This window comes from Phymastichus coffea, unplaced genomic scaffold (assembly GCF_024137745.1).
Source record: "Phymastichus coffea isolate CEN01 unplaced genomic scaffold, Cenicafe_Pcof_1.1 PCOF00074, whole genome shotgun sequence".
In the NCBI taxonomy this organism is placed as follows: domain Eukaryota; kingdom Metazoa; phylum Arthropoda; class Insecta; order Hymenoptera; family Eulophidae; genus Phymastichus; species Phymastichus coffea.
Genome location: NW_026706885.1, coordinates 145,028 through 168,556, shown reverse-complemented (window position 1 = coordinate 168,556; position 23,529 = coordinate 145,028). Strand labels below are relative to the sequence as shown.

Sequence of the window (23,529 nt, the reverse complement as noted above, 5' to 3'; positions counted from 1 at the left end):
TTTGTCTTCTGTACACCCGTGGCGCACCCCCGTAAAGAGCCGATGCCGCGTCCTCGGTAGACGACGCGGAACCGCGTTCGCTGTCTAAAAGTATCGTAGTGCGCCGCGTACGCGCGACGCGCTGTTTTACTACTCGAGCCGTTAGGCGAGACGCATCGCGCATATGCCCGAGGTAGTTTATTAGGAGGGCGCACAGTCGTCACTTTACACGGCGCGCGTGGAAAAATATAGTCTACCGCTTGCGCGCGGTCGCGCGGTGTGGAAAGCTGTGCTCGTCGATCGGGAATAACGAATCGACATTTCGCACGGCGACCGGACAGAAATAACTGCTCTTCCACGTGCAGCTTGGTTGAGCGTCATGCGCGATTATAAATTGCGCTTCGATCGCAGCACATCAACAGCGGGCGACACGTAAAAGCTCGATGCATCGACTCGCATCAAAATTTCAAGACACGTATACGTGTCCTTCGAGTGAGAGTTTCCATTTCATTCACACGAGTTTTATCCGTCGCAAAGATACACACACTCACAGAGAGAGAGAGAGAGAGAGCTGCTTCGGGTGCAAGAAACTAGAGCAAGGTAATTGAAGCGCTCCAGCTGTGTAAACAAAATTATCCGAATACGTTCCAGCCGCGGCGCTGAGAATAGTCCTGTTTTTTTTTTCTTCGCAGCACCGCCTCCCTCCCTCGTTTATGCTAATGCTCCTCGTCATGAAGTTCTCGAGCAAACGACGAGAGAAAAAAAAACGTCAAAGTTTTTTGCACGCGTGAGTTTCGCCGATGATCGATTCGGATAAGGTATTATATCCACGCGCCTCGTTGTTTAACGTCGCGAGAGCGAAGGTCAAAGTTTCTCGAACGCCGCTTACATCACTACCTGCAGATAACGAGAAATCATTTTCAGCTATGTGCGCGCGTACACAGTCGAGTCGCGCGGTGCGGACTCGATTACACTTTCAAATAGACGATTAGCCGCACTCGCGTTCAAGTTAATCACTCGCGCAGTTACGCGAGTGGCAGCGCCGCGTGGCGCGTCGATGATGCTTCACCCGGAAAGACGATGGAAGAGCGCGGCGCCGATTGAATAACGAACGAGCGAGTCGTCGTTAGCTCGGCGGTCAGGGAGGAGCGGCGAAGCAGAGCTCGCGGCTGAATCGGCGGTGGCACGCCGTATCCATCGACGAGCGGCGCCGGCACAGGCGGCGCGCACCCGTGTCGCGAATCGTTATCTGTTTGCGCGAGAATCAAGCACGTACCCACTCCATGCCCCCGCAGTCTTACGCGCCGCTAATTAGCTACTCTCTTCCTTCCCCCGGCTAATTTACCTGAAAGCTCGGGCTCTTTTTGCTCTGGAAACTTTGAAAAAAAAAAAAAAAAATTCTCGCTCCGCGCACGTCCCGCGCGCTTCGTTTATGACTGCGTGCCGCCTCGTTCGTTTTTTCTTCGGCTCGCGGCTTTGATACGCCGCGGCAGCCTATAAATCTCCGAAGAACTTTGCGCGGAGGATCGAAAATGCGAAAAGAGGCTGTTTTCTTTTGCGTTCGGTCGCGATGCGCGCATGCGGCCACAATAATTGTCACGACGCCGCTACCTCGTACAGCTGGCAAAGATAGCTCGTCATTAGCAATTCCAACGCGCCGAGATAAGATACTCCGCGGGAACGCAAACTCGCGAGTCGGCAAATTACGCGACAAAGACCAACAAGACGAGCAAGGTGCGCGCACACGTCGTTCGTTATAAACGCGCCGGCCGAGCGCGACGACGGGACGAACAATCGCCAAAAAAAAAGTCAAAGTTCGCGTCGTTACGGAACCGCGCGGGATAATAAGCCGCAGCGACGCGCGAGAAGGAGGCACGGAGCGTCTTTCTCGGCGAAAGGCAAACAACGAAGAGAGCGTCCCGGGGGGAGCTAGGGATGCTGCGCACAGGTGCAACGACGCTTGCGCGCTCGGCGCGTACGCGGCATGTGCGGCGCGCTCGCGGCCATCGGCGGCAGTGGGGGATATCGCGGGCGCGTAGTCGAGGCGCGCGCGCGAGCGCTCGGGCCAGTCGAGCGCCAGAGCCGTCGGAGCAGAGACGCGCGTGCGGCCGATTGTCGAGGAGCGCTGCGCGCCACGCCAAGAGCTAAGCAGTCCGAGGAAAAGTGCCGCTGCGGTTGGCAGACGTCGCGGAGTGCGGCCGGGCTACGAGATGACGAACGGCAAGTGGTCGCTGATCGCGGCGACGGTGCTGTCGGTGTCGCTGCTCGGCTCGCTGACCGAGGGCTTCGTCACCACGGGACCGCAGTCGTCGCCGTCGTCCCAGTCAGGTAAACGCAGACGACTTGGTTTCGGGGAGCCGGGGAGGGGTTAGCGCCCCGGTGAGCACGCGAGCGGCGGAGACCGGAACCGGCGCGCACGTGACGGCACGCACGTGTGCGCGCGGCGGCCGAAAGTCGCGAGGGCGAAAGCCCCGTGCCACGCGCCCCACGCGACGTCGCTCGCCGTCCAAACTCGTCGAGTCGCGCTTTCCGGATTGAGCAATCGGGAGAGTCTCACCGGTATGTAAACAAACGAATTAATTATAGCTGTCGAGGCAGAAGCCGCTGTACGTGTAGCCGACAGATTCTCGGGGAAATGGGCACGAGGCGCGACAATGGGAGCATCGATTTACTACGCAGAATCAAGAAAGCGAGACGCGCTCTCAATCTTAGCTAGCAGCGGATTACGTGGCGCGCATTGGAGTCGGGTCAAGCAGCCGAACACCTACGAGTGCCTCGCCGGCTGCATTTCTCTCCTACGTCGAGTGCGGCGCCCCCCCCCCCCTCCCTCTCTCTCTTCGACGAGAGATCTATTTGAAATTCATCGACGGATATGGTTAAGCGTTCCGAGCGTCCGTAAAATATGGCAGTGTGCAATTTACCTCTCAAAGGATGGCCTTTTTTTTTCTCTCGTCCTCGCACGATTGCCCACATATTTATTTTGCCTCGAGTTTTCACGGTCGAATCGTCAAAACATGTGTCGGCCGAGTGCCGACAATTTACACGTAATTCACAGTCGAACAGATAAGTCGCTGGCGCGTAGCAGTTGCTACGACGAACGCTATCTCGATCGTTCTATGCCGCTCGAACTGAAATAATATAAAGAAGAGAGGAGACAAGCTATTCCGAGATCGCTACAAGTGGCTATACACGCGAGTTTCAATTAGCGCCCCTCGTCGCGCAAACCAACGCAAACCAACACTCGCGCTATCTTTGTTGTTTACTCTAAACCTCTCGATCCGATAACTTTTTTCTTTCTCGATAAGCGCATGTCGGATTTGTAGCCACGGTTGGACAAAATGAAAACTGACGAATTTTTCAGGTTATTACGTCGAGAACGGTTGTTGTGCATTAGTCGAGGCCGCTTCACAGTGCTACATCGACGGCAATCGATTTTTGTTGAAAAAAAAAAAAAATAAAATAAAGACAGATATACATGTGACTCGACAAATATGCCGCGTTACGAGATTAATAAAAATGGAATGCAACGCGGAAGGCGAGGGCCGAACGGTACAACTGAAAAGTAAACACCGGGAGGTGACACGGCAAAGGTGAAGAGTCAAGCAAGTCGGGAACGGCGATGCGTATCTGCGCGCGGGATTTTCGGATTTCCCAAGTGGCACAAGCGAGTCCGAGGCAGCCAACGATCGGATCAAGGTGTCGCTGGGCGATTTAGAAATGTGGGCCAGTACGTCTGCGGATACGGCGCGTCGTTTCTTTCGCCCCCGCCGTTCGAGGGCCACGAGAGCTCTATCCAAGCAGCTTGGAGGACAAGTGTTCTCCGTTTTATCGCCTCTGGGAATCACACACGTGCTCGCCTACATAATTATTGTTATCTCGAGTGGCGATCGCGTTCGGCCGATCGCAATCGGATTATTAGTTCGTACGAATACGCGTACGCGTGTTTTTGTTTGTCTCTTCCGAGAGCTCGACTGATTTGTTAATTCTGCTTTTACATCTAGGAAGGTATTTTTTGTTCTCGAGCTCGCAATCTTGAATGGAAAGTAATTGAACGGTTTTTTTACTTCTCTCTCTCTTTTTTTATTTCTACGGAGGGAATAAGGACGAATTATTTCAAGCTCAAAGTCATGCTCAACGATGTGAATTACCTGGGCAAAGTGATCGCCGTACAACCTTTGGATCGAGATCGTTGCACGAAGATTACATTTCGTGTTTGAGGGGCAAATGTCGCTGGAAAAGAAAGCAACTAAAATGGCACTCTTAAAGGGAAAAAAAGAAAGAGGGATACAAACAGAAGAAATGAATACCGGATCCACGCCGAATTACATTCATGAAGGTGAAAGCATAGCGCCGAAATAAAACTCGCGCGCGGCGCGCAGCTGACGTTAGTTTAGCACGTGACGTTCCCTCGGCGGACGGGCGGTTTTATTTTCCACCGTGAGCGTGGACTGTACTCTCTGTTTCTTCGTTCTCTCTCTCTCTCTCTCTCTCTCTCTCTCTCTTTGTTTTCCCATGCTATGCAGATTCCGTTTTTATGTAAATAGAATGAAAATAGATTGCGCCTTTTTTCAGCCGTTCTCCGCACGCTTTTATACCCGATTAGACGTGGAAAAGGTTGAGGACTTTTTTCCATTGTGCGTCTTGCTTTTTTCTCTTCGTCGACCCTGGAAATTGCTTTTTTTACATCCCTTTATCTGGCGCTTCGCCCTGCACAGTTTTGTCGGTGGTTTTAAACAAATACGCGTCCAGAGACAGGGAAACACAGAGAGAGAGTCAACCACTTTATTCGCGCGCCGACTACTTTAGCTGGCTAATTTAATTTCGGCGTAGTCACCAGAGTGATAATTGTCGGGCAGTTGCAACGATACGGGGATCCCGATTAATTCGGAGGATAAAAATTGATAATAGGAACAATTTGACGTTTCGAGTTTGATCGTCAGCTCGGCGCTACACGCTCGCCATGCGCGAATGTCTCGCGGCTGCGAGTTTAATTAGCGATCGCGCCATCGCCGAATTCCAATTCGCGCGAATGCAATAATAAATTAACGGGATAATGCGCGAAATTCGAACGACCGGGCATCATCTTCGTAAAAATAATCCGGCAGGCAGCGTGTAGCTTTGTCTTAATCTCCGGCAAAGCTCATTACGACGCTTCCCCGGCAGAACTTGGGCTGAAAAAGCGGAAAGGGGGGCGGGGCGAAAAGGTCGGTCCCCGCAGGCTTCTCGCTCGGTTTTAATGAAATTCAACAACTGCTATCCCGCACGCGACTGTATCGCGCCGCCGCCGCCGCCGCCGCCGCCGCCTCCACCCGAAAAGCTCGCCAACAAAGAAAACTTTCTTAATCTCTATCCGGCCCTCATTACGAAATAAATCACGCCAACTTTCGCGAATCGGTTGACGCGGCCAAATCAAATTAAAAGAGGAGGGAGAGCGAGGGGGGGTGGGCAGGGGGAGATCCTCGAAAGTGGCCGTCGGGCAACTCGCTCACCGCGCGGTAGTACAGAGGAATGCATTTTCCGCACTCGTGGCGCCGACGCTGGAGCAACTCGCGCGCGTCGCTCTTTTTCCTTTCCCCTCGCGCCAGCGACGGGCTGAGCGCTCACTTTGTGGATTTTTATCGCGGATAATTAATCCGACAAAGACGACGAGCTCGATCCCGGCGGCTTTTCAATTAGCATGCAGCAAAAGGCGGAGAGAGAGAAAGAGGGGAGGACGGGGGGAGCACGCGATCTCGCGCCGGCCGCGCTCGGAGAGGAAGCTCCCGCGATCGTCGAGACGCGGGCAGCTTTGGCTGTCGCGCGCTGGTTTATATAATCCGCGAGCGAACTTGTCCCCGGCACCTGGCACTTAGCGCGGCGCGCGATATCAGCGACGCGAATTTCACGATTAGCGCGCCATTATACGGGAAATTCACGCCAGCCAACGCATTTCAGCTCGCGAGCTAACGTTTTAAGCTCGCGCACCTGTCGCGCCTTCCTTACCCAATGCGTCACCGCTTCGTCCGGATTTCGCCGCGCCAAATTATTTTGCGCGCGCACAATAAACGAGTCGAACGCGCGCCAAGCGAGCGGATCGTTAACGCGCTATTTGTAGCCTCGCCTCGATTATCCGTGCAAGGGCATGCCCACTGGGCTTGTTAACTTTCGTTCGCTCTCGCTAGTCAGTGGCGTTTGGCTGGGTTGCGAAAGTGCCTTTTTGAGAGGCAATTCGCGGCGCACGCACGGTAATAAACGCACGAGAGTCGACGTGCTCGCGACGCAGGTCTAGACGAAAGCCTTGGTTTTTGCAATGGTTGAGTGGCCGAGAGGCAGGCGCCGCGCGAGGATATCAGATCGATAGTCGGCGGGGCAAATTGTCGGGCGGCGCGCGCGTTAACGAGGCAAACTCGCGTGTACCGCACGTGTATACGTGTCTCGCTCACCTGGCTGCGCGCCAAACGATCCCAAATATAAGTCGAATCTACATTTTTAATTGGCCCTCGCGGACGCGCTCGCACACGAAGACAATGCGCGCGCGGCACACGGCACACGGCACACGGGGGCGACAAATCACGCGATGCATAATTGAAAGCGAAATAAACCCTCGCGGCGCTGGCGGCTGGCGGCTGGCTGCTGGCGGCGCCATTGTAAGACGATCGGGGGGATCCTTTTGTCGTGGGCCGTACACAATGCGCAGCTCGAGCAATGCATATTCCAGCGAGCGCGCCAGCCACGAGAAAGCCAATATTTGGCAGATGTCGAACACTCGCGATCGTCCTCGCTTCTTCCGCGCTGCGACGCTGCCTGCCGGCTGCCTCTTTATCGTCGTCGTCGTCGTCGTCGTCGTCGTCTTCGAGCGAGCGGCGCTCAGCCTGTAAGCTGCTACTTCCGCTGCCGTGTCCATCACCGGCGAAAAACGCTCGAGCGGCAGCTCGCGCTATACCACACCCCGAAAAAAAAGAAAGCGACGGCCGCGCGTCTCGTCAAAGCGAATTCCGTCCGCCGAGATCTTTCGCGTTCGTTTGTCGGATTAAAGCTGGCAAGCTCAAAAGCCGGCGTTCGTCATTCAGCCCCGGCGCTCCACTCTTTCCGTTAATTAATAAACTGCTTTTATCCCCGGGCAAAAACTTGCGTATTATGCGCAACGCGCTTAATTAACGGCGTCGGATCATTTGCTTGAGCAACTTTGCCGCCGCGCGACGTATGGAGACGGAGAGGAGAGCACGCGTACGCGTGAGCGAGCGCGCACAAAGAACAAGAGGGCTTATAATGGCACTTGCATTAAACTTCATAATCCAGTGAGAACTAGGTCCTCCTCCTCGCCCCATCCAGCGGCGTCGCGTATATGATACTTGCCCCGCGCGCGCATCGCTTGCTACCGATGCTGCGGGTCTATGACGCTGCGCGCGACAAAGAGAGAAAAAATAAACGAAAAAAAAAGGAGCTACACGCTTTTTCCATTATTACGGGCAGACTCGTTCTAATTAAAGCCTATAACGAAAAGTAAAAAGAGAAAAAAAAAGGAACGAGGTTAACGACGCGGCTCGCGCTATTAAAAGGCGTAAATTCGTTATGCGTCCGTTGCACGATCGAACGCGCGCGTATCGTAAAGGCGAATTTGTAGCGGCGCTGCAGTGGCTAACGTTTAATTTCATTCGATAGCCCCCCACCCCCGTAGGCACGCCGTCTTCCTTTATCCATCGGTGCACGCGCGATCGTTTTCACACTCAGCGCGCTTCTTCTTCTTTTTTTTTTTCTTTTTGTCTTCGCATCGTTCGCGTCGTGATACTCGTTTTTGTGCTTTCTCGCGACTGGCTTGTTTCTCGCGCAGCGGAATTGAATTTACACGGGACGAAATTAGACGACGGCTCGTTTTCCTTTTGATCGTGCACCTCGCACGCGCGATAAAGAGATTTACGCCGGCTTGTTTATGATCGCAGCCACGCGGCGACTCCCTGGCTCGAGGCGATGTGCTACGGTGCACTTTTCTTTTTCTTCTCCTCTTTTTTTTCCTCTTTATTTTCCTCGGAAATTTCGATTTCTAGCCGTAGGGCGGAATTGCGCTCGCACGCCCACGACGCACCGATGTTTCATGGCACTTACACGAGGGCAGGTTTTTCTTCTTTTTTTTTCAGCGGGCGAGGCTCATTAAGTGAAAAGCGATGGTAAAACTGACAACACAATTGGAGAAAGTAACTTTTCAGGTCTGGTTAGTCGCGTCGACGAAGCTCTTTTTTTTCTTTTTTTTTTTAATCTGTGTTTTGATTTACTGTGAAGGTTTGCGTTTGACGGATTCTTCCTTTGTTTGCGTTTGAATTGTTAATTTTGCTTGAGTATCCGTTGCGAGCCAAACTCGCAAAAATGCGCGCGTAAAATTATAAAAGTTCGAAAATGCCTTGGCGTGAAAAATGTGCTTTTATTCGCGCATCGAACGAAAAAGCTCGGACGAAATTACATAGTTTTGACGCAATTTAAAAGCTGCTGTAATTCGGATAAAAAACAACATCAACGCGTCTCTCTCTCTCTTCGTACTTCTATTCTCAGCCGAAGCGCTTCTATTCTCAAAGCCAAACGCTCCGAAAATATACGCGGAGGCCCCAAAGTCAAGAGCAAGTCGCGCGCGAAGCCGTGCCGTTCGAAGAGCCGACGGAGCATCAAAAATAATAGACAGAGGAGCGAGAAGATTGGACAATGTCCAAAGTAGATTTATCCACAACCTCGAGCGGCATCAGCCGTGCGATAAAACAAATAAGTGCGTTCGGAGAGAGCCTCGGATTTATATATAACTCTCGCGACTTCTCTCCGTACAATAATATCGCGCTCGATCGATGCTCCCTCGAATGGAAAAAAACGAGCCAGATTCAATAAAGCTGAAATCGGCTCTTTTTATTAGCGCGCATCAGCCGTGAGAACCAATATAGGCGAGCAACAAAGACCGTCGAAGATCGATTTCGAGAGTCCTCTTTCGTAAATGCATACTCTTTATATACGCGAATAAAAGAAAAAAAAAAAGGCTCTCGAAGATGCGCGACCCACAAAAGCCGCGGGTCAAAGGGTTATCCGACACCTCCGGGGATTCCGAATGCAGGTTTCTCTTCGGCCGCGCTCGCGTCGGATTTAATGAGCCGCGAAAGCTAAAGCGCATCGGGCTTTTGCGAGCACTTAAAGGCCGATCGGAACGCGCTCTCTGCGATTGCCCCGCGGCCTAGTGCGTGCTCGGCTGGCAACTGGCGGACGGAGCCTGTACGGATGGAGTTGAGAGTCGCGTGGACCGCGGCCCTCGTGCTGGTTGCTCGCGCGATCAATCATTGTTCTGTGTATGTATTTTTTGGGGAGGGATATCCACCCTCTCGCTCGCTCCGGGACACGTTGTAGTTGCAGTGCACGCGCGTCGCGCCACGCGCACGCCAGAGCGAAGCTCGCGGTTCGTCGTGCTGCACGACGCGGGGCAATTAAAAATCGTGAGCGCGCGCGGCTGGCCGGGAAAGATATTGGCTGCGAATTTCTATTTATCGTTGTTTGTTTTGTTTTGTTTTTTTTTTTTTTCTCACAAACTGAATTCAATTCTCGATGGGGCGCGCAACGATTTTTCCGCTAAGCTATTTATCGAAAACTCATGAAAGCCCCGTCATTTCTATCCGCTCTTAAACTCCAAAGCGATAAAAAAAGGGGGAAGCGCCAAACGACGGCAAAATTCTCCCTCAAATAACAACAGGAGATTGGAGCGAGGTGGGAATTAAAAATGGGCGGCGCGCGGACTCTGCCATGCGAGCAGCGAGAGACGAGCGCAAAAGTAGTCGGCTCGATTGCGTGACGCGCACGCACGCACGCCGGGGAGGCAGAGTCGTCGAGTTCGCGACACCGGCAGGCGAATCGGGAAGGTGGAGGGCAGCGTGAAGCGCGTTGAAAGGGCGCGAGTCGAATGAAAGGAGCTTCCAGCACGCTGAGAAACAATCGCGCACGAGGATAAAGAAGAAAATAAAATAAAATAAAACAACAATTTATCGTCCGCGCGCCATTATCCTGCGCCGTCGGCTGATTTACAGCGCGCTTGTTTCTTTCGCCGCGGGGGTGGGGGAAAAAACGAGCAATTAGCTGAGTGTGATACGCTCGCGCCTCGCGTTTGACGTCGCTTTTTTGAAGCTCTCCGTACTCCACTGCGATAACCGGTGGTCCCGGCTCTCTTGCTTTGCCTAACTTTATTGCCCGCAGTGCCGCGTCGCGACACCGTAGCCAGCGAATGGTTTCTTTCTTCCGAATGCAAATACATTTTCTTCTTCTTTTTTGTTCTTTTGTTTTTTTCTTTTTTTGCCTTTGTTTCTTTTCTCGTTGATTCGTGACTCAGCTAACTACGTATACATATCGAATTGGAATCAAATTGACGGTGAGTGTTCGATCGATTATCGATTACGTTTCAGATATACGCGTCATTAGCGACAACGAGCGACGACCGAAAAAGGAAAGAGAGTTACAGCGCGCGCTTTATTCCGGAAAACATTGCTCAGCGTTGACGACCGTCTAAAAATAAAAGAAAAAAAAAAGGGCTTTGAATCGTTAATTGCCGCTCGGGCACGCCGGCGTTGCGTAGTAAAATTAAGCTCGCGAGCCGAGCCACGTTTCCCCTTTCTCGAACGAAAGCTGCGATCGGGCGGCGCGTGCTGAGAGTCGAGCGCGCACTCGAGTCCTGCGTTGCGCCGCGAGATAGCGTCGATCCGACTAGCGTTTCCTCGACCGGTTATTTTTCCCGGCATCGCCGCGTCGCGCGGATAATAGTATATCTTAGCGCCGTCAAACAAACAAGCAAGCAGATACCGCGAGCGTGGCTGTTCGTTATTCGCGCACGGTGAGGCTCAAAACCAACAAAACGCATCCCCGAAAATAAAAACAACGGAAAAAGAAAGCCAACAGAGGCGATAATCAAGGCTAATCAATATTCCGATCGCATCCGAGACAGCTACATTCGTTTTGTTGCCTCTGCTTTTTCTGTCCGAAAATAAACTCTCTCTCTCTCTCTCTCTCTCTCTCTCTCTCTCTCTCTCTCTCTCTCTCTCTCTCTCTGTCTGTCTCTCTCGCGCGCGCGCTAGTGTATAGCGCGCAGAGATAATAGAGATAAAGAGAGAGGCGAAAAAAATGAGGAGAGCGAGTCCGAGTAGAATGATGGCGGTGGATGAAAAAAACGAGAGAAAGAGAAAGAGAGAGAGAGAGAGAGAGCGGCCAGTTTATCGCGCTCCGCTGCCAAAATCCGTGTGCCAGATTTTTCGTTCCCGAGCCGTTATTCCTCTGGGTTCGACACCGTTAAATTAGAAATATGACGGATAACTTACGCGAACCGACTATATATATATATATATATTTTATTTTTTCATCATCGCTCGCGCGAGATAGGAAGAAAAATCAAGGAGTCGCGCTCCAGATTAGCCGTAATTCAAGCGCGTCCGCGTGTACGTCTCAGTCACGGTAAATTTTTGTTCTTTCGTCGCGCGTACATGCGCCATGAATGCAGGTGGAAGTCGCAAATCCAGCAATTTTCGCGGATTAATCAACATTATCCAAGGTACTGGGGCACGCGTATACGCATAGTGCGCATTCCGGTTTTAACGCGATAAATCAGGCGCTCGCGAATCCTATCATCCGCAAATTACGCCCGAAAATTGCGCAACGAGCGCAGCCTAAAAAGCAGAGAGACAAAATAAGCAGCAGGCAAGGGAGCTGTTAGCCGGGGCAGAATTCCGCGAGCTCGATGCCTCGCGAAAGTGCAATTATTCTCAGCACGAAGGCGCGAAACCAAAGAGCAAGACGTTAAATACATACTTGGCGTTCGCAAGATGCTCGCGACTTCGCGAATCAAGGGAGCTGGAGAGGGGGGGGGGGGCGAAATCATCGCGTTAAGGGCGCGATAACGAGCGGCTTGTGTACACGCGTACACCGAAATCCGCGAATTCCGCACTCCTTTACCCTCGACTGCGATAAGCCCGAAAGCCGTGCAACGAGCAACTCGTCAGACAAGTCCAAAGCGAGTGCGCCCTAGACATTCGTCAGCGATAAAGCAGCAATTAACAAAGAACAATCTCACGCTCTCTATCCCTCTCTCTCTCTCTCTCTTCTATTCGACGTACGGCGAATAATCGTTGGAGCGCAGAAAGAAAAAGGGGTTTCGAGATTCGCGCGGAAAAGCGAGCAACGTACGCGCTATAACGAGGTGCACGGCCTCTCTCGCGGGCGCGAGTTGGACGGAGACAGCCGATACACGGGGAAAAGTCTAGGGCCTCCATAAATCAGCGGTTATTGGAGCAAATGGCGGTTCATCGACTCCCATTAATTCCCCGACACGCTCGCCGGCGCGCGCCGATCGAATTATGATTGGCCTGTTATCGAGCCGGCGTCCGTTGTTGCCAACCGGCCCCGATATATTTCTCTCCTTGGTGCTCGCGCGATCCCGAGCGCGGCCTGCGTAGGCGCACCGGCGCAAACCACTGCGCGAGCAGACGCTCAAAGGGCTGGAGCGAGGAAGAGGAAAAAAAGATAATGATAATAATAACACGCGGGGACTCGAGGGTCCTGCAGACACTCGGCATAATAATCGGGCGCCGCGCTTCCTTTGTCCCGTGTGAAAATTTTTCCCCCGAGGCGCGCGCGCGGCTGATAAAGGTATTCAAATTGTCACACGCAACCGAGCGTCTCTTCGAGCCAGACGTTGCTTCGTTTTTTTGTTTTGTTTTTCTTTTTTCTTTCGTCTTCTTCTTCTTCTTCTTCTTCTTCTTCTTCTCGTCCTCCTCGGCTTCTCCGACGGAGCCGTAAAGATTGCAAGCTCGAGCACTATTTTATGGGCCATTAAGTGCTTGCGGCTGCTCAGCCAAATGCGCTTTTATTAAAGACGAAGCAGTATTTGCATTAGCAAAGACGTTGGCGCGCGAAGTAATCTTCCGACTAATGGCCACATTTATGGTCGCGGGAAATTCGCGAAAAAGTAAAGGGCAGGCTAACAGGAGTAAGCTAATAACCGCGGCAGAAGTAACGCGCGGCCGGAAGCAGAAGAAAAAAGCAAAGCGAATAAGCGAATCGACACGCGTGTGTTTTCGCCGATTAAGCGGCGAGTTAATGAGCGATGGCGCGAGCAAGCGAGGCGCGCGACTCGTTCGGTGGAAAACGCGCGCGAGGCTCGAGCGGCGCACAATGAAAATATTAAATTATCCATAGCTCGAGCGCGGACGGGTCCGCGGAATATTGACTGTCCCCGGCTGCAGCGTGTAGCGAGCGGCTATTGCAAACAGCGCGCGGAACGCCCGGCAACGACGCGCAGGTGCAAAACCAACAAAACTCTCGCTCGTTTTTTCTCTGTCTCCTTCGCCGGCCGTTCATCCTCATTGCGGAAGGACGGCCGGCCGCGCGCGCGAGAGAGACGAAGCATCGATAAATGGGTGGTGGCGCGCTGTAAACGCGATTAACGGCCAAAGTTGACCGACATTGAATCGGATTTAGCGCTCGCTGTAGTGTCCTTATGTACCGAGCGAGAGAACCAGGAAAGAGGCCAACAACTTTTCAGGCAACGGAGCTTCTAAAGACTAATCGAGTTTATTAGGCGTCGTGTACTTTGCCAAACCGGAAGAACAGCGCCGCAAGGGCTTAAATCGATTTCGGCTGCGACGCTTATTATTCAGCTTACCACGAAATTGTCTCGTTTGACAAGCGTCCACCGATGAAAATCGTATTGTAATTATTCTCGTCATTGCTACAACCGCTGCTTGCGCCAAACTTCTGCCGTTAGCAAGTTGAAAGTCGCCGTATTCAACGAAAACGAGAGAGAGAGAGAGAGGTTGAGATTCCTTTATTTTTATATAAATATAAATATTTTAGCTCAATATAAACTCGCATATACAAGACTTTGGTCAAGGAACTATCAAAGTCAAATATAAACGATGATGTAAACAAAAATGAAAAATTCAAGTATAAATCGTAGTCTAGACCTTCTCTCAGTCATTCATAACCTTCACAAGACAAACATTCAAATAATTCATAGAGAAGTTCACACTAAACACAACATTCCAGTTCAGCATGATTAGTTCATTTTGTAAATTGGTGGTATGTCATTCCAGTAATGCAGTGAGAATAGTTATCAATAATAAATGTGAATTAGGTCAAATCGCTCCAGCAGTACCCCCCAGGGTACTACACGTCGCGCTCAAGAAAGTACTCACGTGCTCCTCGAAGGAGCTTAGCAATGGGAGGTGTCTCAGGGATAAGGAGAGAGCATTTCAGAGACGGCTACCCATGATCTGAAATATGATCTGTGGGCCGTCTCAGTTCTCACCTCAGCTACCGTACCCGGATACCTGGACTTGGACTCGGTCGGGAGTTCAGCCAAGTAGCCAGGCTCTCGCAATCTCAGCACTCACATTTACAGAAAGAGCGAGAGAGAGAGAGAGAGGGGGAAACTGGCTTGCAGTTTTCCACGCTAATTAGATAACGAAAGAAGCTCTGAAAACAGGTCTCATTACGAGTTAATTTGGTGGGGTGCAAAGGTAATTATGAAGCATAAATCTCGCTCTCCCTTTAGTGACGCTGCAAAGTTTATCGTGCAAAAACGAATTATCGATTCTCTCTCTTTCATCTCTCTCTCTCTCTCGCTCGTTTTCCACGCGCAAGCAGCCCTTTTCATTAACACCTCTCCACTCCTCGACGACAACTCGATTACGAGCGTGCGCGCCTTCGCGAAACAACGCTAAACGTTATTGAATCAAGCTGCTTGTTCTTGTCGATCGATCGGCTGGAAAAAAAAAATTGTTGAGCAGCCTCGAACGTGACCATACAGCGACGACGACGGCGACGACGACGACCAAGAATCGCTACTTGAGAGAGAAGAGACGAAGACTCTTTCCGGTGGCACGTTTCCTTTGATTCTTCGTCAGACTTTTTCGCACGCGACTGCAGTTTTCTCTCAACGAGAGTTCTATAATTAGCCGTGCGCGGAAGACCGGTCGCTCCTTGCCGTTTCGTAGCCGACGAAGCCAGCTGTGCCGAGCTTATTTTAGCGCCGCAGATCGGTGATTAATGCGCTCGGACGTCTTCGCGGACGACGGCACGCCCGTCGACGCCCGTCCAGTTACTCGATACTCGTCCGTCGGTTAATGATTCCACGCGTCGCTGCCGAAGAGCTTTCCGATCGATTGCGCTTTTCCCACCACCTCGATCTTTCTTTTTAACGACAACGATCAAGAGCAATTTGAAGAAAAAAAAAACGAACGAACGAACAAACGAACGAGAGACCGTTGGTGTGAAATCAAGCCGAACGTTCGACGAGTGCGCGCCGCCGAATCAAAAATTAAAATGGCCCCCGCGGGTTGTTCTACGATCGATCGATCGGTGCGTCATCAAAAATTCACCGTAACTCTCTCTCTTTCTCTCCAGTTCTCTCAGTTTCTAACTTATATTCGCGTGGCTTCAAACATTCAGGCGACGCATTTCTGATGGGATCGCGCCGTGCTCCCAACCGGTTCCCTCGGTCCGCGCGGCGACCTATCGACTCTACGGCTCCGTTTGTTAGCCCGACGAATGCGAGCGAGGAAGGAGTCGGACATATTTTTGGACGAGCGAGCGCGCGGCGCCCGGCCCTCGCGTCCTCTACTCAGTGGCAATTACGTCCGAGCGAGCGAGCGGCGGCGCACGACGATCCTTCGCCGGAGACGGATTCGCGGCGCGCCTTACGTCAGCGGCCGCCTTCGTCGAAAAATCCGTCATGAATAAAACAGCGAGCTGTGCGCGCCGGCCACTTTGCAGGTGTGCCGGCTCGGCCTATAAATAGCCCGGCCGATAAGGCTTCGCGCGCGCGCGCGCGCGTGCCTTGCGAGAGATCGAGAAAAGAACTTTTCTACAGTCGAAAGCTACTCGCGCCTGCGAGTATAATGACCCAATGAACGAGAGAATACGCGTCGGAAAGAAAACGGGTAGCCGCTGCGCGGATGCCGTTGTATCGGGACAACCGACGACGGAGTTTAAGGAGAGCCCGCAGCGGCGCGGATTTACGACTCTCGAGATACGTGTTTTTACAGTTACGCGCTCTCCACCCGCTGCGAATAAATTTCATTTTATTCGGGATTCCCCCTTTCATTTCGCTTGCTTTTTTTTCTTCTTTTCCAGCGGAACACTCGGAGCACCAATTACGCTCTCGCGAGGAGGCTCGTGGGTTCTTTATGCGTAAATTAAGCGGTGGGAAGAAGAAAAAAAGAAAAAAAAAAACGCTTTTCCGCGTGTACTGGGTCGTCGTCGATTGTTATGCGGACGGAAATAACCCGAGACTTGGTTAATGTAATCTCGAGGTCGACTCCGAATGTTCGCGGCGAGATGTAACCTCTAAATTTGTCTTTTTTTACAGGCTCGTCGCTCAGTCTCGTAACGACGGACAACGAAGTGACGCGCGAACCCATTGGGACGCCGGCGAACGAAGATAACGACGACGACGACAACGATGACGACGAGAAGGAGGAGGAAGAGGGGGACGACGAAGTCGATGCTTTTTCATCGATGATGGGCATGCAAGCGGCAGCCTCGCCAGGTGGACAAACCGTTTACGTGATCGAGTTCGAGAGCGAAGCCGAAAAGGCTGCTGCTGGTGGCAACGGTCACCGTAACCGCGACGGCAAGGATATGTCCGATGGTAAGGGAAAGCGCACGACTGTCCTTATCCGATGCGAGATCAACTAACACAGCTGCATCGATGTTTTGCGCTATTTGGGATCGGTTACTGCGCTTGTTTGGTGGGCGCGCGCGAGTAATAGTTTCGCGGATGACTGAGATTTGTGCGGCGAGGGAGCGAGGAGAGCAAACTTGCACGCTCGCGGGAATTGATCGAGCGAATTCCCCTGCGGGCGAGAGACGGACTTTCATAAAGTCCCGATTGTATTCGACGGCGCGTGGCGCGCGCGAAAAGTTGAGCGATGATATTTTCAGGGCGCGCGGGAAATTTGAATAAGTATACACAATGACGCCTCGACGCGCGCGCGCGCGCGCGCAGGACTAACTTTTCGTATCAATCTTCTTTTAAGTACTCTCGGCGTGCCCGTAGCCAGCGCATATAACTCGAGTTGCCGCGTAGTTCTGCGCGAAGTCGCCCAGGCCGCGCCGGCACTCTGCAAATCTTCATTTACACAAAATTACATCCCTTATTCATAAAGTCGATTGAAGAGAGAGAGAGAGAGAGAGAGCGAGAGAGAGCGAGAAAACGACCCAAAACCGTCACCGTTTAATCAACCACGGGCCACGAGTCGCCTGTACAATTTTTCCCTTTCTTTCTCATTAATGCGCCCGTCAAATTGAATTGTCCGCCTCGGCGGGTAATATCAAATGCGTCCGCGCGCGGGAACGCGTACGTAAAGGCAAGTAGTTAAAAATTTTCAAACTTGCCTTTACGGCGTTGGCGAACTTCGCGCAGCGTCGAAACAGCGGCGTGCAAACAATTTTCGAAATCAAAAAAAAAATTTATTACTACCGTGCCTCCTCCCCTCTCTCTCTCTCGCTCCGTCAAATTTTATTAGCAAAAGTTTCGCTGTGAAATGAAATTCACCCATTGTTTTGCTTTATCGCTCAGGCCAGCCGGCCCGTCGTAAAATCAGCGTCGTTAATTATGCCCCGGGATTAGCCATCGATCAGAGCGTCTGGACCCCTCGTACGCGCAACAGTTCCGACGTATCTCGGCGAGTTTTTCATTGGCCGGCGGCGCCCGGAAATTCGGCCGGGCTAATTTCGCATAAAATTGAACGGCGAGCTCGGCCGTGGCGTTGCGCGTCGGCCTTCCGTAATCCCGACGGCAGCGAGAAAGCGCGCGGCAAGTTGGTTCGAGCGCTTGCGAGTTACAGCCGTGAAAATTGAACAATCGAGTCGGAGAAAGGGAATGCGCCGCGCCGTCGCCGAGTTAATCTGAAAAATTAGCGCGAACAACGGCGGCAAGCTTGCCGGCTTCATTGTTATCGCGGCTCGCCTCTAATTTGCTGAGGCGGCAACGAGGGGCTGTCTAGGAGGAATCCTGAAAAGCGCGAGCGTCGGCGTAACAGATCGCAATAAAACCCGATTACGGAGCTTAATCCGCCGGGGCTCGTTGTCGGTACGCTCGTTTCCATTTGGGACACGAGAGCCCGGGGAGCGAGCGTACCGGCAAGTACAGGTGCCTTGCCGCGATGGTCATTTCTTGCGAATTAGCTGCAGGGCGAGCGCATAATTGCCTCGAGTCACGTGTAAGACGCCGACGCGCGCTCGTTTCCGTTCCGCTCCTCGAGCTCTTAGCGTTCCGTGCAGGCAGCACGTCGCCAGGGATCGATTCTACGCCCCGGACCCCTGCGCGCTCGGCTGGAAAGCTTCGTTTCCTCTTCTTAACGAGCGGCGGCGGCAGCAGCAGCAGCAGCAGCGAAAAAGGCAACTGCCCGGGTGCCGAGTCAGAAATGGGATTTGAATTTGAGATTGTAGCATCGTCGAGAGAGAGAGAGAGAGAGTGAAAAGGACGCAAGCGAGATGCAAATTTTTGATAAGAGCTCCCCATTAGCATCCGAAAGTGATCGCATGCATTTTTCATCGGAGAATCTTCGGCAGTCGGGACGAGCTATCAACAGGTTTTCGCGCTGGTCTCGCCCACAAGCGTCCAACCTCCTTTTCCCCAAGTGCTCGCGAGCTGCGGCGCATGCTTTCGTTTCGCACGCATCGCTTGCGCGTGGAGCGACCCGCTTCCCGTCCCCGGCGAAGCCGCGCGCGAGCTTTTGTTCGGCTTCGAGGCAACAGGTAACGCGCGTCGGAATCAGCGGGATGTAACGTTCGCGCGAGGCGCCGCTCAATCTCGTAATTCAATCCGTAAGCCGCGCGAAATTGCTGCGATTTTCATCTAAATTTCATTACGTCGCTCGCTCTGCTCGGCTCGCTATCTGCCTCGCATCCTCGACTGTCTCGACTCCGACGCGCGCAAGATTCCGCCAGTATCGGAACGATGACGTCTCATCCGAAAGCCATTTACATTTCGCTCGAGAGGCGCGCTCCGCTTCGTTTGTTTTTGCCTCTCTCTCTCTCTCTCTCTGTCTCGACGTTATGAATACGCTTGCTCCAAAAATTTGCCGCGACCAATTCCGTTGCCGAGGGCAGCATGAATATGTAAATGAAGAATTACACGTGGACTAGAGTGCGTGTAGTCTAGCTGCCGTGGTTGTACTTTCATTTATCGACGACTCCGCGAGATAGAAAAAATCGGCGTCGATCGGGGCCAGGCGGAGCGTGAGCTGATTACGAATTAGTCGCGCACACGAAACTAACCCTGCCTGATAAATTTCATTACGTTTGAAGATGTAGCTGCCAACTGTTCACTGCTCGTTCGTTCGAAACTAATTTCTTCGACAGACTTATGCCACGGCGAATTCCGTACAAGCCTCGCTACGGCTCCCTTTGCATCACAATTGCCCTAGAGATGTGAAATCATTATCGGACCGATCGGCGCTAACTTTTCTACACGCTCGCCTAACTCAAAGATACGCGCGAGGCGTCACGTAATTCATAATATCACATCTGAAAGTTTACGCGCGCGATCAAAGGGCCAATTGCCTTTGAGCTGCGGCCACTCTGAAAGTTAGCAATATCAGTAAATCTGCGGCGCAGGGGGCAACACGCAAAACTCAATAATCGGACTTCTTTTCTCTCTTTCCAAGGTTCTCGCGCTCCTCGCCCGAGGTACGTCGAACCGCGCGCCGCGAAACTTTTAAATAACTCGAAAGTCTGTCGCTCGCCTGCCGTCGTATATATCGGTATACGCGTACATAGACGGAGTCGAGCTTCGTCTCGCGGCTGCTCTCATTCATATTTAAGGGGATCAGATCGCTCGTTCCCTTCCAGCTCTCGGGTTCCTCACCCCTCCCTCGCGTCCACATTTTAGATTCGCGTTTCGGTCGGTTGGCCCAGCTTTCGCTCGCGTCGAATTTTTCGCGCGTTAATGCCTCCTCGTGGATTGCGAAGCGATACTCGGCCGCTGCCCAAATGGCGCCTCCTCGATCAGTCTTTCGAGAGAGCCAAGCGCGCGCGAGCGCCTTTCAGAAGGCAATAACTGGGCTTCGCGAGGAGCCGATGACGTTGCGCATGACTGGGCGAATTTTGGGGATCGAAGCGGCGACTTGCTCGAAAGTCGCGTGCGCGCGCTGACTCGCTCAAGTGGTTTTCTTCTGCTTCCGTTACAGACGGCGCCGACGCTCAGAGTCCGCTGGACCCATGGTCGATCGTCTGGTACATCGGCTCGTTCGGCGGCCTCATCGCGTTCTTCCTCATAGTCAGCTGCTCCGAGTGGTGCTGCCGGCGCGGTGCGCGCAGCCCGCTCAACATGCCCTACACGCAGCGCGGCGAGGTGCTCAATGCGACGGCGGTGGCGGCTGCGGGCAACAACCAGACGGTCGTCACGGAGTCGCCGCCACCGCCGTACCACCTGTTCGCGCCGCCGCCCTACGACTCTATCAACTACGCGGAGATCGCGGACAAGGGGCCGGCGGGCGAGAAGCTGGACATCTACGTGATCAGCCTGCCCATCCAGGCGGCGCCGGCCCAGCCGCCGCCCGCGTAGAAACACGTCCTCCTGGTGGCCAAGTCCCGGCTGCTGGGAACCAGGATCCTGCTGATGCTCACGGCCGACTACGCCAGAGTCAGGCCCGCCAGGCGCGCCAGGCCCGTCGCGGCGCTACCGCTCCAGCTGACCGCCAGTCGCGAGGACGACGACGACGAGGACGACGACGACGACGACGACGACGACGGCGACGGCTGCGCCGCTCAGCGCGAGAGGTTCTAACCGCGCGCGCGCGTCGCCGAAGGGCCCATCGGCGTTCGGGCCGACCGCCTCCGCCTTTTCCTTCGCCGGCGAAACGGAAAAGCACGCGGGATCGTGTCATTTTTCTGCAGAGGAGAGGGGTCCGACGCGTGAAAGCCGGTACGACTCGGCGGTGAGCGCGCGTCACGTCTGCCGTAACGGGTATTATCGCGAACGCGCCGTACGTGCGCGGCAAGCAGAGCCGCCGACGGATAAATCAGCGGTCAATGAAAGAGAATTTCGCTATTTGTGTGCGCGCGAGAGTGAGCGAGAGAGAGCGAGAGAGGCCGACGCGCGGCGCTCCGTTCGACCTCGATCATCGGCTGCGCGTGCCTGTATTGCGCGCGCGTATGCGCGTGTGTGCGTGTGTGCACGCTCGCATCCTAGTTAAAAGCAATTTTTGCCACGAGCAATATCGTCGACGACGACGACAACAACAACAAAAGCGGGCCACTGGTTAAAAGAGAAAGAAAAAAAAAAATAAAGTCATTCCGAGCAAGCGCGCCTCGCCAACTCAATTATGGAAATCTCATTTTTTTTTATTATTTTTTTTGTCTTTTTGGCGAGCGCGCTCGAACGCCACTTTAGTATTATAAAACTTGCGCGCTTTCAACGCCGGCGCATCGAGAGAGTTGGCGAGAGAGCGAGAGAAGGGGGGAAGGGGAGGAGGCGAGCGCGAAATAATAGACTGATCTCGCGGCGAGCGAGGAGTAGCTGCGCGCTGCTCTTTTGCCTCCGTCGTGGGCTAGAGGCTGCGAGGAGGCGAGCTGCAAGCCGTACGAGAAAATCGACTGGCGTCAACTACACGATCTCAGCTAGTCTCTGTGCATAGATGTAAATTGGGCATTTTTCGCCTGCCGGCGCCTCTGTATCTGTACATATATATACTTTTCGAGGGAAAAGCGGCTCTCGGGCCAATGTAGACAACGCGTGGCGCGTGTACAATGGTGTGTGTATGTGTGTACGTGCGCGCGCGTCTGTATTGCCGCATGAAATAAAGCATCGAGAGCCAGTCGCGAGCCGCGACATCGAGATGATGGCGAGTGCACGACGTGAGAGAATGAGCGAGCGCAGCGCGGAAACGAGTCGCTAAGTTATTTTTTATACTTTTGTACGCTGTATCTGTATATTGTATTGTATATATCATAATATAACGTGTAGTCGAGCTGCTATTATTACTACCGAAACTGTGTATACCGAGCGTTATTGAATGTTTTTTCGCATTCAGCATGCCAGAATAAATTTTCGTTTGGTCAACAAAAAGTTGAGCGATGTAATTGCCTCCCTCCACGCATTCCACATCCTCTCTTTAACAATGCTGATCGCGAACGCGCTTATCTCTCTGTCTACGTAATGTGCGTGTGCGTGTGTGTTTGTGTCTGTACGTGGAGAGAGAGCGAGAGAGAGAGAGAGAGAGGGCGTGACGCGACAGCCAAGGCAACAAACACGACAAATTTGCGGGAGCAGACAAACTTGCCGCTGCCGCATCCTGGACCCTCGCCAATGTCTAGAGAGAGAGAGAGAAAGAGGGAGCTGAGCCCAATGTCATTGCCGCACGCCACCAGGTACGAAGCTCCGCTGTAAGTTACGTCACGGAGCACGGCCGCAGCCAGTCGCGCTTTTACCGACACTTTATTAGCGATGCCACCAACGCTCCGCTCCCTCTCTCCCTATTTTCCAAGTGGACGACTCTTATCTCCAGCGAAATTGCCAAATGGCTGAACACCAACGCTCTCGCCTCCTTCTCGCGAGACACGAGCTGCGAGCGACAGCTACCCAGTTTGGCGCTTGTCCACCAGCTAAGCGTATATCTGCGCTTTTCTAATAAAAGCCACCGATGTGCGCGCGCGCGACTGCAGCTGGTATAAATACCGTGATGCCACGACGAGCGAGGCCATTTGACTTTTTTGTTTTCCCGCGCCACGCAGGTGTTCGCTTGACGCGCGCCTTCGAGCTCGTTTTCCAGTTTTTACCGTTCAATCGGGCTTCGAAATTACGCCTGTGCGCGCGTGCGTCGATCATTGAGAAGCATTATTATTGTCACAGGCCGCATTCTATCAATCAAAGCCATTTAGATCGATCGAGCCTCGTTTTTTTTCCCGATTCACGCTTCGCGCTGACGTCTTTTCTAGTCGCTCGAACGCGCGGACAGGCCTCGTCCTCGTCCGGTCGGCCGCGCTCGAGGACCAAAAAGGAAAACGCATCGACCGACATTCCCGTCCTCGCTGACCAAGGAATGCGCGACCAGGAATATCGGGGGTGGAGTGGAGCATTAAAAATGGTTCACGAAGCAGCGGCTTACGCCGGACAGACTAACGGACTCACGGGCAAGGATAGCTCGCGCAAGTGGGATACGAGCCTCCGCCGCATGATTCAAGGCGGAGATGCACACAGCGGCGCTCGAGCGAAAATTCTTGCCTCGTTACGTAGCCGCGCGTCGCCGATGTTCGCGCGCTCAGTATGCGCGGCGGCCGCGAGAGAGAAAGAGAGAGAGAGAGAGAGAGAGGAAAAATTCACGCGTGCTCGGAAAACGAAGTTCGCGCCCTCGCTGTCTGACCCTCCGCCGCGGCGAATCGCCATTCTACGACCGTCAAACCCCTTGCCACGCGCGAGTGCTGGAACATTCCGGGAAGAGAGAGAGTGCCCGCGAATCGGCTCTTTTTCTTTCGCTCCCTCGCTCTCGGCCCATCCCCCTGCCGCCGCGAATTCTCCGTCGCGCGACAATGGCAACAGAGACGCAACACACCGCGCTCCTAATG

At 53.1% G+C, this 23,529-nt stretch overlaps 1 protein-coding gene across 1 annotated transcript; it reads left to right on the top strand.

Moving 5' to 3' along the window:
* Positions 1-2,031: 2,031 nt before the first annotated feature.
* Positions 2,032-22,023, top strand: LOC131668071 (uncharacterized). Its single transcript, XM_058941917.1, has 3 exons — positions 2,032-2,307; positions 16,328-16,609; positions 20,154-22,023. The coding sequence occupies exons 1-3, from the start codon at positions 2,190-2,192 to the stop codon at positions 20,528-20,530; spliced, it is 777 nt and encodes a 258-aa protein (XP_058797900.1). The 5' UTR covers positions 2,032-2,189; the 3' UTR covers positions 20,531-22,023.
* Positions 22,024-23,529: the final 1,506 nt, after the last annotated feature.